The following is a 13,205-nucleotide window of genomic DNA, read 5'->3' as shown; positions in this document are numbered from 1 at the left end:
TGCCATCTGGTTGTGGCAGGTGCTGGTGGAGCCTTCTGGTGTCACATGTGCCCTGCTGGGAAGGCCCCCTGCGCCTTCCTGGATGAGTCTAGGCATTGCCCAGCTTGTATCTCCTGGTCCCAGGTCATTGCCCAGCCTGTATCTCCTGGTCCCAGCTCTATGGGCAGCCACCTCTCACAGACCCATGGTTGGGATCCATTCCAACTCCTTTTGGCCGTTTCTATGGAATTCCTTCTTGAATGACATCAGGACCATCAGGAAGATGCACCTTCCTCCCAGTTGCCCCATTGACCTCAAATTTAGTTGCTTATGGAGGGGCCTACCCATGTTGGAAACACCATGGTTGCCATGTCCTGCCTGAGTGTCTGGCTAAGGTTTTGCTCCGACATGATGTCTGGTTTTTACAAGCTGTCATGAACCTCCAACAGCGACTTGCTCCACTGGTCACCCTGCACCGACCTCTCATGGCCACACAGGGCATCACACACAGGTGCTCTGCTATATTTGTGCTGTCACGTGCAGGTGTCTATCTTCAAAACAGAAACTCTCAGAAATGACATGTGGCCAGAGGGGCATCCTCCTCAGTGTGAACCTTCGCTGTGGAGTCAGGCTGGCTCCCAGGAGGCCTGTGAGCGCTCAGGGTTAGGTGCTGAAGTGGAGAAGGCATTTTCTCCCAGTAACCTTTACTTCAGGTCCTGATTACTTCCAGGCATGACCAGCTCACTAGGCATTTGTAGACACTGGGGAGAGATGTGGGCATTTGCTACTGTCTCGACTCTGTCTCTTGAAGTCACACTAAGTCCTGAGTTGATTGACTTTTTGTTTGTTTTGTTTTGTTGTTGTTTGGTTAAGACCACAACCAGAGAAGAGGCCGACCTGAGGTTCTGCCAGCTGACCAGGGAGTACCAGGCCCTGCAGAGGGCCTATGCCTTGCTTCAGGAGCAAGTCGGGGGGACACTGGATGCTGAGAGGGAGGCCCGGGTAAGTGTGTCCCTTTGTTGATGGGGGTGCATAGAGACTGGGGAACAGGAGGGGACCTGGGATCTTGAACTGATGGAGGTGACACTACACCCTCACTCCCCGTCTACCATCTGTTTGCAAGAGAGAACACTTACAGAATTGAAGGGGTGGGCCAGATAGATGGTGAAACGGCAAAGGAGCTTGCTGCTGAGCCCACATGGTAGAGAGAGAATTGATTCTTGCAAGTTATCCTCTGACCTCCATGTATGCAAACACACATGCACGCACGCGCGCGCGCGCACACACACACACACACACACACACTAAATTAAAATAGAGTGGAATTTTAGGGAGTGAGGAAGTTATAGACTCAGCCAGCCTTTCAGGCTTCAGCCCTTCCTTCTCCCTGCAGAGCCAAGGTTCCCCGCCCCCGCACCTCCAGTGTCCCCAAGGAACACTTTCAAGGGTTCTTGGAGCACCCCAGTCACAGGCACTGCAGGTGATCTCAGTTCAGGTGATACATCTATGGTGCTGAGCTGAATTTTTCTGGAAACTTCCACTGAGCCTTCTCCCACCTTGGTGTCACACAACATGCCTCTCTGGGAGTGCTGGAGACACCAGAGAGTACACACTGGGGCCAGTGCTGTCCCATGTCCCCATCTCATAATCATAGTCCTACGAGGCAGTCCAGTTTCCTGAAGAAGGAAACTGAGCCTCAGGACGGCAGCAACTTGACCGAAGATTCCCAGATGGTCCCCAACAGAACTGGGAGCTGGGACAGTGCTGCTGTGGCTCAGAATGCTCTAGACACACCCTTGGGAGCCCCGTGCAGGCAGGGCTTGGGTATTCAAAAGCATATACAACAGTATGGTTTGCAGGTCTCAGGAAGATGGCAGGGGTAGGCAGGAGCCACTGTCTCCAGAAAGAACTTGGCACTCAGTGCTCAGGGTGATAGCAGATCCAGGTGGTGGCATGGGGGTGGCATGCAGGAAACAAGATCCCTGGAGGATGTGGTCACTTCTGCCACAATGAAAGACCAGTCTTTCCTTTTTGGAGCCACAGAAGGTGAACATCTAGGCTTTCTATGTGCTTAATTTCTTTGTCTTTTAACGCCATCCAGTTGCCCAGTTAGTCGAGATTTTGTAACACATGTTGGGCATGGTGGCATACACCTGTAATCCCAGCACTCGGAGGTTAAAACAGGAATATTGCCATTTCTTGGAGGCCATCTGGGGCTACATAGTGAGTTCTAAGCTAGCCTGGGCTGCAGAGTGAGACCTTGTTTCACATTTTAAAAAGGAAAGAATGAAAAAAAAAACAAAACCAGATTCCTGATTTTCCAGATGACCTGGAACTTCTGATGCACCTCCTGAGGGCCAGGGCTGTAGAACTGGGACAACACACCAAGTGTGGGTTCTGGAAAGCGGGGCACATCTGGGTCTCCCCTTCCCTGTGCCGCCCAGGGCTGTGCCTCCCAGGGATAGGTTAGTGCCTGCACTTGTCCAGACTTTGCTGCTGCTTCCTGCTGTGGGGTCAGCTGATCCATGGCTTCCCTTACGTATATGACTTGCCTAGTCCATGAGGTGTTAGGTTCCAGTCTTTGCTGCAGGTGACAGGGAACCCCATCAGGTGGCCAAGCAAGTAGAACAGCTGTCAGCAGCTGGATGCCTGCTGAATGAGAAAACAATGACCCTGTCAGAGCTGGCCTTGGGATCCTGAGACCTTCAGTTTTGTACAGCGCATTCCAGAAGAGGGTGGTGTCCTTTGATTGTCTGATACTGAGGGAGTCAGGCCATCACCTCCCATGACCCCTTAGTTCTCACCCGATGGTGCAGTTGTAGATGAACTTCAGAGCCCTCAAGTAGCTTGATGTGAGCATGTGTGCAACAGGACCCTCCTGCCCCCAAACTCTCGTGGTGTCCAGGCATTGTCTGGTGGGCAGCCTGATTCTTTACCTCTGTGTCACCTCTGCAAGTGACTTGCTCCCTTCCTGGTCTTTTCCCTTCCAGACTCGGGAGCAGCTTCAGGCTGACCTGCTGAGGTGCCAGGCCAAAATCGAGGACTTGGAGAAGCTGCTGGTTGAGAAGGGACAGGTAAGCAGGAAGGTCATGCGCTCCGTGCTCCTCATGGTTCTGTCCCTATGGTATCCCTGGGGTCCGATGGAATCTTTGGTGTGCCGAGGATAGGGGGAGGTTCTGTGGAGGAATCACTGTGACCCCAGGAAGAGAATGTTGCCACAGTCATAGTGTGTCCCGCAAGCCTGCCTGGCTTTTCTTTGTTTGCCAAATACATGGAAACAGAAGGCGACTCCGAGAACTGAGGCATGGCCAGGAGCTCTTTTGACTGGAGCCTGAAGAAAAGCTGCTGTTTTCTGTCAAGATTTGAATTGCCTGTGTATAATTGAAGTGCTGTGGACCCCTTGGCAGGGCCCATAGCAACAGGCTCAGGCTGTGACTTTGCCATAGGAGAGTCTGGATTGGTCACCTTTGTGGGCGCCCTCTCTGATTTGATGAGGCTAGGCCTAGTGGACAGGAGGATAGGGAGGCAACCCCTAGGCCTTTCTGGTTGCTGCCTGTTGCGGGCAGAGGGTCTTCTACTTTATAGGGTTCCCTAGGGACCCAGTGCTGGAGGCACCATCTTGGAACAGCTCTACTTAGGACTCATTTCCTGTCAGCAGGTTGAGGTGACTGTCACTGCCTCAGCGTAGTTCACTGGCCCAAACAAGTCACATGGCCCCCACTGGCCTATGAAGTGCTGAGGCATGTACAGGTGTCTATAGGGTCCTTGCTCCTGCCTTCAGTCAGGGGCTACGGGGTGTGGAGAGGTCTAAGGGGAGAGTCTAGGGTTGAGGGGGAATCAGTGAGATTGGGGGAGACCAGTGAGAAGGAAAGGGATTGGAAGGAGTTCTGAGGTTGGGGACAGTGCAGGCTGTAGACCCAGTGGCTTAGTGCCAGCTCTGACTAACCTAACCCCGGTGGGGAGGTTGTGGGGAAGGCTGAGGACTGCAGGTGAGGTAGAAATAGAGGCAGAGTGCCAGTGAACTGAGTCTGTATATGCTCCCCAGAAGCTACTGCAGCGGCCTTCATGAAGGGACCAAGTGAGAAGAGTGTGGGCACCCGACCCCCGGGTGTGGGTGCTGGGAGTCGCAGCCTTGCTGGTGCAGCCTTGCTGGTGCCCTGAAGGCAGGAGAGGCACAGAGAACGCAGCCTGGAGCCGAGCACTGGTTCTGCCCCTTACTTGTGTGACTTAGACACACTTCATAGCCTGTGAGCCTCAGTTTCCTCACCCACAAAATGAGGATGTGGGAGAGTCAGGAGTGGGCTGGCAGAGAGCCATGAGATGAGGAGGCTTTCCCAAGCTCCCATTCTAACTTTCTACTGGCCTCAGTTTCCCTCTTCTAGGCTGAGCTCACGGGCTGTGGCTGATGTTGCCTCCCATGCTAGATACTGTGTGCGTGCGTGCGTGCGTGCGTGCGTGTGTGTGTGTGTGTGTGTGTGTGTGTGTGTGTGTATGTGTGTGTGTGTAAAGGGAAGGGGCTGGTTTAGGACAAAACAAATTGCGATTAAGTCAGCACGTGCTTGCCAGAGCCCTTGCCCCCGTACCAGGCTCGGCTAACTTATCAGTTAGCTGTTGGTGTGTGACAAAGTGCCCCCACACTTACTTGCTTAAAATAGCAGGTTTGACTTGCTGTGAGATCTGTGGATTGGTGTTCTGGACTGGGCTCTGCAAACGGGTGTTCTGTTGGTCTCTCCTGGGCCTCAGGGAACCAGGTGGGTCAACTGGGAATGGGAGGCCTTACACGACCTCACTTGCCATTCATGATCTGGTCTCCCTCCTCAAGGAGGTAGTCTGGCTTCTTCGTCTGGTAGTCTGATGTGAAGGTTGGAGTAACAGTTCCATCCCTTTGGAGGACGAGAGAGACTGTAAAATTATACATACCGACATGGGGCAAAGGTTGCAGCCATCCCTATGAGCAGTCTGCCACAGAGAGGAATGTGGAGGGACATAACACTGTTCTTTCAGGGACTCACAGCCACACAAACATACGTGCAAAGCCGCACAGCAGGGACACGGGGTGTTAGGTAGAAGGCCCCCAGCAGGTGACTCAGATGTCTTCTGGATGTTCCACACCTGCTGGTCAAATCCTAGGTCAGCATTGGCTTGTGAGCATTGTGGAATTCTAGCACTGAGTGAGGCTAGCTTGGCCCCCATGGAGTGGGGGATGGGGAGGTAGAGTGGAGGGGTCAGACCCTGGTCCAGTCCCAGCTCAGTGGCTGAGCAGGGTCAGAGGGAGGAGCTGGAGAAGGCTCCCTTGCCTCCCGTACTCTTCCTCCTCCAGCCTGATGCTGATGAGGGAGAGCCAGTGTGTGTGGCTCTGGCATAGCACTGAGGATGCCACGGTGTCAGGGCAGAGGCTGCGCTGTGTTCTAACAGACTGCATGGGAGTGGAGCAGTAGAAAGTCCTTTAGGGTGCCGACTCAGCCACCATGGAGCAGTGTCCTATGATTGCCCAGGGGACCTTGATGGGGAGAGAGCTGGGGGAGAAGGACTCCTCACAAACATGCTATTGCTTTTGCCTAGGTGTAAAGGTTTAGAGGGGCAATGAAGTCACACAGCCTCTGTCCATGTCTGTGACCTTTTCTTCCCTGGGCGTTGGTTAAACCATCAACATTGGAACCAATGAATAAACACCCTGTATTTCCTACAGGACTCTGCATGGGTAGAGGAGAAGCAGGTACTCATGAGGACAAACCAGGACTTGCTGGAGAAGGTATGTTTGGACCAGAGCCTCAGGCCCTGAACCACAGAGGCCACCAACCTGCCCTGAACTCTCAGTATACCACCAAGACCAGAGCCCCATGACTCGGTGGTTCTCACAGGAGAGGGGTCGTCCCCAATACAGTCAGGGCCGGACTGAAGGTCTATCCTCTGGGACAGGTCTTAGAACCTGGAGGGTGCCTCCTAAAACAGCGTTGGGCTTTCCCAGCTCCCTTTGCTGTTTATTTGGGATCCAGAGCTGTCCTGTTCCTCGGGGAGGCAGACAGAGTCTGTGGCAGGCTCTCAGGCCCCCTCAGCTGGGTCAGCCTTTGTATTGGGAGCCTACATCCCTTGCCCTGTTCACCATAGACCTCCCTGAAACTGCAAGGTCATCTGCCTGATTGTGCCTTGGCATTGAGATTAGCTTTTCCGTCTTGGTTGGGTCAGTTCAGTTATTGTTAAAGTAGATGCCAAGTTGCGCCACATGATCCCAGTACCCTTTTTAGAGCAGTGTGAACCTCCCCCTCCACTTCCCATGCCTATTTCCAGTCATTCCTATTCCCTGTCTCCCAACACCCAGTGTATTTTAGCTGGATGATCAGTAGGCTCGTCCCCTCTGCACACTCCATGCCAACAGAAGAGCACCTAGGGTGGACCCTGGGTCTCCAGCATCCTGAAAGCCCAGGGCTAAGCCAGCCAGGCCCATCTCCCTTAAAGGCAGCCTGGGTCTGGCCCAGCTCTGTTGTGTGGCCTGCCCTGGCCTTATTCTCATTCAGGTATTGAGGTGTGACTGAACTTGTTTGCTTAGTGGGCCCTGTGTGTCAGGGAGACTTTAGTGGCTCTGGCCTCAGTTCTACGAGCCACACAGGAAACCCAGTGTTTACCAGGGTCTCCTGAGGCTGAGACCACCCACAAGAGAGCCCTTCTTTGGTCATCTGATAGGAGGATGGAGAATACATATTGTCTTGGTGGCTCCTCACTGATGCTTGGTTGTGGACACTACTGTTACCCTCCTTGGGTGGAAACCGAGGGTCAAAGCAGATCTGACCTGCACCCCTATGGTTCATGGGCTTTGGGCACTGGAAGCTCTTCCCAGGCTGGTCTGTGCTCTCAGGGTGATCAGAGTTCTAAGAACTTTGTGGGAGAGAGTCTGAGACCTAAAGCCCCCATGGTACCTGCAGCTGACCGCAGCTGACCCCGAGGCCTGGCTTGAAAGGGTCTGGAGGGCTCTGGGAGCTGAAACACCCACATTGTACTCTTGGTTCTCTCACATTGGCCTCAGGGAGGGATTTGATAGCCCCAAGCCTCAGTTCTCTGTCACTCATTTGTTCAGCAAAAATATAAGGAGCTTCTACTGTCCTGGTCCAGGCTTGGTGCTAAGGAGGCGAAGCCAGCCCAGCATCTCTCCCTCATCCCAGGCTCACCAGCAAATGGACTTGTGGCCAGCCCTGCCCCTTCCCTTGGTCACCAGCTCTCCACTCACTAAAGTTGGCTCCTAGTCGGGGGATCCCCGGGGACATGGGGGCAACCACGGAGACTGTTAATGTCAAGGTGTCTTTGCCCCAGATTTACAGGCTGGAGATGGAGGAGAACCAGCTGAAGAGTGAAATGCAAGACGCCAAGGACCAGAACGAGCTGTTAGAATTCAGAGTGCTAGAACTCGAAGTAAGAGACTCTATCTGTTGTAAGCTCTCAAACGGAGCAGACATTCTCTTTGAGCCCAAACTGAAATTCGTGTAAAGCTCCCTGCCATTTCCAAGCATGCGTGAAGGGACGTGTTACCGTTTCTCTCCTTTCTTCCTCTGTTCTTTTCTTCTTCTTCTTCTTCTTCTTCTTCTTCTTCTTTTTAAAAAATCTGTATGTTCGGGATAACTTCACTGCCTTAACGTGTCCTGGGGAGGATGCTCGCGACGTCTGTGGACTTGTACCAGAGCAATCTATTTATTGCCTACCGCTTGTTTTGCACTTAATAAAATAAGTTGTTTTTGCAATATTTTGCCTTTTTTATTTGTGTTTCATTTCCATAACTACGTTCCTGCATGCACGGTCGCTGGGTGTGCCTTCCGCAGCCCCAGACGGCAGCACTGTTGCAATGGAGAACACACCTTTGATCTTGCATGCAGCAGGCCTCTCCTGAGATAGCAGGCCCTGACCCAGCCGGCCCTTGTTCCCTGCTGTGTTTAATAGCAGTGTGGGCCCATTTTCTGCCTGCCAAAGCGAACGCAAGGTAAGTGGAGGCAGGCAGGAGGATGTATTTACACAGGTGTGAACCCGCTACTTCACTCAGACTTCTTCAGTAAATACAGACCTGGGCTCTGCAGCCATTTGAACTAAAATTATCTGTGATTCCAATTGCAACTGAAAACTCCCAGACACTGCACTTAATAGAAACCTTGTCCCTCTGGGAACTCCACAGGGCAGTGAGTAGGACTCTGAGGGAACACTGAGGGATTTGTCGCTTCCTGCCAAACTCCTGCATCCTGTGTGTGACAGTATTGCTTGGCTCTCACGGCCCCCTCATCCTCCCCTCGTGTTTCCGTTTCAAAGTCATCGGCATCTTAAACATCTTTCCGTGTGTGACTCGTCTCCACAAGGCTCTTCTAACACTGCCCTGCTTCCCCAGCCAACACCTTTGCATGTGTGACTCTCCATCCACGTGGGCGCCTTCACTGTCTCTGGTTCCTCTGGTTTTGTTTTCCTTCCTTTGTAGTGGAAGCTCTCTCTGCGAGCCAGCCTTGTCCTCCTGCTGGCAAGGATGGGCTGAGTGGCTTTCACCTTCCGGTGTCGCTGTGTCCCTCAGCTCCAGCATTTATTCGTTCATCAGAAATTGGAAGTCGTGAGGTCATGCTTAGTACCCCACCACTGTGAGAATGCCTTCCACAAACCCTTCGCTATGAGCTTTCCCACAGCCTCCAGAACCACTGGGAAGCAGTTTCATGACTTTGTTCATACGAAATATGGGCTGTTCTGACCCCCTCTTTTCTATGAAAAGCCTACTGAATAAGTACTTCTGGTGGCCGGTGTGTGGGGGAGTAAACGGTTGTAACCTTCTTGGCTCATGAAACAGTGCAAAGTGAGGTGAGCCAGCTTGAGCTCTCCTGGAAACTCACTGAACAGTCCCCCCCCCCCCCCCCAAGCCTCACTCACACAGGGGCAATGTGTTAAAGCGTGTTGTCTATTCACACCAATCTCCGTTACTTCTCTTGGTTGGATTATGAAGGTGTCCTAGGTCTGTAAGTTCTTGTTACTTAATTTCATCTCCTCCCCAGCTCCACAGCAGCTTGATTTGAGGCAAAATGTGAGAGGGTTTTTCTGTGCTAACTGGTCATGACTCATCTGCTGTGTCAGGCTGAAAGCCAGCTCCATGTAGAAAATGGGCTGGAGACCAGGGTACCATTGTGCCAACATGCTGTAATCCCTTTAAGCAATGAGGCTCCCTCAGACCTTTTACAAAGTGCTCACATGGGGGGTGGCTGATGAATGTCTCTTCTGGGACATCTGATCATAAATCTGAGGTGGGGGCCTGGCTGGAGAGTGATCATGAGTCTTGTTAGTGTGGATAAAAGAACCAAACCAAACCAAAGAAAGTCTGTGAGCTGAGTCACCCATTATGGGAAGCAAGGGGAATCAGAAGTGGACCCAGTTCTGCCCCTCAGTAGCAGGGAACCTCAGACTCAGCTTTCTTAAGCCTCCATGGGTACATGCCTTGTGAGGTAGCCTGGACTTCAGATGGGATCATGATGTACCCAGCCTAGAATGATCCACCATGGTGGCTGGCTTCTGTTCTCTATGGAATTTGATGCTTTGTTTTGATCAAGCCTCATCTTTGAAAATTCTGGGGTTTGGATTGCAACAGGCAGACCCGTGGGACCCTATTACTTATTTCTCCCCAGCAGTAGGCGGGAAGTGAAGTGTGCCAAGAGGCCACTAGCCCTGGAAAGGCAAGAAGACACCACATGTCCCATACCAGGACTGTGTGATCAAGATGTGTGCTGTGTAGTTCCACCTTAGCCAACTGGACTATGGTGGATTTTTTGCTGATAACTTGGGAAAATGGCAAGTGGTGAATAGCACAGTCGAGTTCTGTCTTTAAACCACGTCTTTTCCCCAGGAGAGAGAGCGGAGGTCGCCAGCCTTTAACCTCCAAATCACCACCTTCCCCGAGAACAACAGCAGCGCTCTCCAGCTGTTCTGTCACCAGGAAGGAGTAAAGGTAGCATGCTTGGGGGGTGGGGTATGCCCCCACGGACCTGATATTCAGGGGCGGGCTGAGTGCCTGGTGTGGTGGTGAAGAGGGGTTGCATCGTCAGGTCAGGGACAGAGCCTTGTGCTGCTGTGTTGAAAGACAGAGAGCTAGTTGGAAGGGTCACCGAGTGTCACCCTTCACTCTGCCCACCTACAGGCGGACTACAAACCCAGACTAGCCACTGGCTGTCTCTTTTTTGCACAGTGCCCATCCCATAATGAGGGCTTTGCTGATGGTGACTATGGTTGGCCACAGGCCTGGAGCCCCACTAGACCCCACAGGCAGAATCCTCCGCTTCCCATGAGCCTAGAAAGCAGGGTTGTGCTGGAGTGAATCTCCATATATGAACCATAGCAACGCCTTCCCTACCTGCTTCAGCAGAGCCAGAGGCTGGGCCCCTGTTGTGCCATCAGAACCGAAGGAGGCCTGTGAGCCACAGCTCTAGAATAGGTGTGGATTGTATCTGCAGTTCCCATGAGAATGAACGTTGGAAATCTTTTCCAGGGTGTGAATATCTCTGAACTTATGAAGAACTTAGATATCCTTGGCGATAACGGGGTAACTATGAGCGATCGGTTCCCGGTTTCATGTTCTTGTTTTGATCGGGGATGTTCTGTGTGACTTTGTCTTGTTTTAACTTTTCTTTAAGAGATCCGAGTAGGACAACGGAAGGCTTTTGTATGGCTGTGTGCCTGTGTGGGTGGTCGGGTCTGTATTTGTCAGAGTGGGGTTTCGAAGTGAGGACTACAATCTGTGAGTGAACAGGGGACCAACAAGCCTAAAGACTAATTGATACACAGAAAAAAAAGGTCCCACTGCTCAAGATTGCTGAAGTCAAAAGGTGATTTCTTTGCCTTCCATAGAGATTGTCTTTAATGAGGCACTATGTCCCCAAACCTTGGTGCCACTCTGAACCGTCTCCACCTAGAGGGACTGGAGCTCTCTGCCTCAGATGGCTGATCCCTGTTGTTGAGTGGGGGCTGATCGTTGGGGTGTGCCCCAGAGGGGCTTGGCGCTGACTGTCTGCCATAGACTCAGAACCCGGTGTCAACGCCCTTGCCCGTTTTTTGTGTTGTAGAATTTGAGAAATGAAGAGCAGGTTGCAGTAATCCAAGCGGGAACTGTGCTTGCCCTGTGTGAAAAGGTAGACACAGCAGCGTCCTTGTGCTCATATCTTGTCCCAGCACCCAGCACCATATCAGAAACCATACATTGGTGTGTCGCTTTATTTGGAAGCATGTGTGTGGGTCAGTCTGCGTCTGCATGTACACATGCATGCCTTTGCGTGTTCAGGATGGAGCACCACACATGCTCACTGCAGAAAGCCTCAAAACCCAGGAGGAGTGCCTCCTCACCCCCCACGAAGGAAACAAGCTATGATGTTTGCTTTATTTCCTCCTAGTTTCTCCCATGTCCATTCTTTTTTTTTTTTTTTTTTTTTTTTTTGGCTTAGTTAACACGCTGTATTCCTCTCCTGCTTTCTAAGCCATTTAAAGTGGCTCACGAATACGAATTCATATGGCACTGTCATCCCATCACAGTTACCCATGGAGAACCTCATCAACCCTTAGTAACTCAGCGTCCAGGGAGTGCCCACCCCTTCCTATTTACCAGTGTGCACTGGGAGACACCTCCACAACACGTGTCTATATGCACTGGAGAGCTTGCCTATAGCGTGCATTCTGGAATAGGAATTTGGGCCAGATAGTAAGACCACTTGGGAGGGGTTTGGTAGAGGCAAATTAGTTTCTGGAGCCATAACCTGAAGCTTTGGCACAAGGTTGATTTCCACACTCAACATGGCTTTTACTAGGAACAAAACCATGGGAAATTGATAATTACCATTGTGTTGTGTTTGAAGGTTCAGTGTGCCTTGTGCATTTTCTTCTTCCTTGTGAAGTGTAACTGCATTTCTTTTGAAGGATTTCTGTTGGGTTTGTTCATTCATTTGCCCATTCATTCATCCATCCATCCATCCATCCATCCATCCATCCATCCATCCATCCATCCATCACATAAGCATTTGTTGTAACTGTTCTTTCTGTATATGCTTTGTGTATTAAAGATATTAAATTTTGGCTGTTTTTTTTTAAAGAATACATCCTGACTTACATGCTCCCTACAGTATGACTAGGCTATTGAGATGCACACAGCTTTTTAGCGTGCTTGCAATAGCGTTCTTCCTGCAGATCTTTCCCGTTCACTCAAGTCAGTCTCTGAAAAGCCGCTTTTGGAATGATGAAGTCTTAATGATCTTGGTTGAATTCCTTCCATGATCTTCAGAAGGGCACTTAAAATACAGTTTTCTCCCCAACCCCCAGCCAAGTAAAGGACACAAAACATTGAGACGAGACACTATGATAGTGCAATGCCCAAGGTCACATGGTTGGGAAGGGTGATGGGTGTATGGAACTCAGGACTTTCTGCTTCTGTCACTTACCTGGCCAAGTTCGCTTTCTCCAGTGGATGGTGGGTCAGTGAGTCACCCTTGGCTGGCTGGCAGTCCCTGGGGAGCAAGTGTCTGCCACAGTGCTAGGCAGATTCAGTATATGACCCTTGTCATTGGCAAAATCAAGTGTGGTTTTCCTGCCCCTCATAACAGAAGCCATATAGAGTCACCTAAGTGCTGACTAACGATACATATCTATCTCAGTGTGTTCTACATTCACATAGCCTGTTGGTGCCCAGTGCCTGGCGAGTCTCTGGAGAAGGAGGAGAGGCCACATTTGCAAGCTCCCTTGCTACCAGGGAGGCCTCGTCTAGTTTGAGTCTTGACTTCATCATTTGCTATTCTGGGTTCTCAGGAACTGATGGGCATAGTAGGAACAGTCTGTGGCTTGGGGTGGCTGGCTCACAGAGGGATAGGATAGTGGACCACGGTAGGTACTGGTTCTCCAGCTCCTGGAGTGTCCCCCTAGACAGAGCTGCCATTGTGGAAGGTGGGGACCTTACTGGGAACAAGCTTCAGGTAGCACAATCTCCAAGACACTGCTTTCCACACCCGTCCAAGCAGCTGTGCCAAGTCCAGTACCCTAGCACCTTAGGGTCCCCCAGCCTCTTGCATTCTCTTACAGAGGAGGAAATGGGGCCTGTCTGGCATCAGCTACTCTCTGCTTTGCCGTCCCTTGCCCACCTCTGGCTTGCACTCTGCTCACCTTTGCCAGCTTCTGGCGAGCTGATACCAGTTTGCTACTGGCCGCCATCACCTCACTACACTGTCCTACCCCGTGTTCCACTTTGT

General features: G+C 51.5%; 1 protein-coding gene across 8 annotated transcripts in view; it reads left to right on the top strand.

Moving 5' to 3' along the window:
- Jakmip1 (janus kinase and microtubule interacting protein 1) overlaps positions 1–13,205 on the top strand; it is a 123,088-nt gene that overhangs the window by 94,272 nt on the left and 15,611 nt on the right. For 7 of the 8 annotated variants that reach the window (XM_052736077.1, XM_052736075.1, XM_052736076.1 and 4 more), the window contains exons 10-16: positions 853–981; positions 2,970–3,053; positions 5,669–5,731; positions 7,285–7,383; positions 9,830–9,931; positions 10,469–10,522; positions 11,043–11,108. In XM_052736077.1, the coding sequence (XP_052592037.1) occupies positions 853–981; positions 2,970–3,053; positions 5,669–5,731; positions 7,285–7,383; positions 9,830–9,931; positions 10,469–10,522; positions 11,043–11,108 (597 nt within the window). The remainder of the gene's footprint in view (positions 1–852; positions 982–2,969; positions 3,054–5,668; positions 5,732–7,284; positions 7,384–9,829; positions 9,932–10,468; positions 10,523–11,042; positions 11,109–13,205) is intronic. The other variant, XM_052736082.1, reaches the window with a different exon arrangement.

The sequence above is a fragment of the Peromyscus californicus genome, unplaced genomic scaffold (assembly GCF_007827085.1).
Source record: "Peromyscus californicus insignis strain IS unplaced genomic scaffold, ASM782708v3 Scaffold_13__1_contigs__length_99412109, whole genome shotgun sequence".
Lineage (NCBI taxonomy): Eukaryota > Metazoa > Chordata > Mammalia > Rodentia > Cricetidae > Peromyscus > Peromyscus californicus.
Note: the sequence above shows the minus strand (reverse complement) of the source record. Positions and strands in the feature narration are given on the sequence as shown.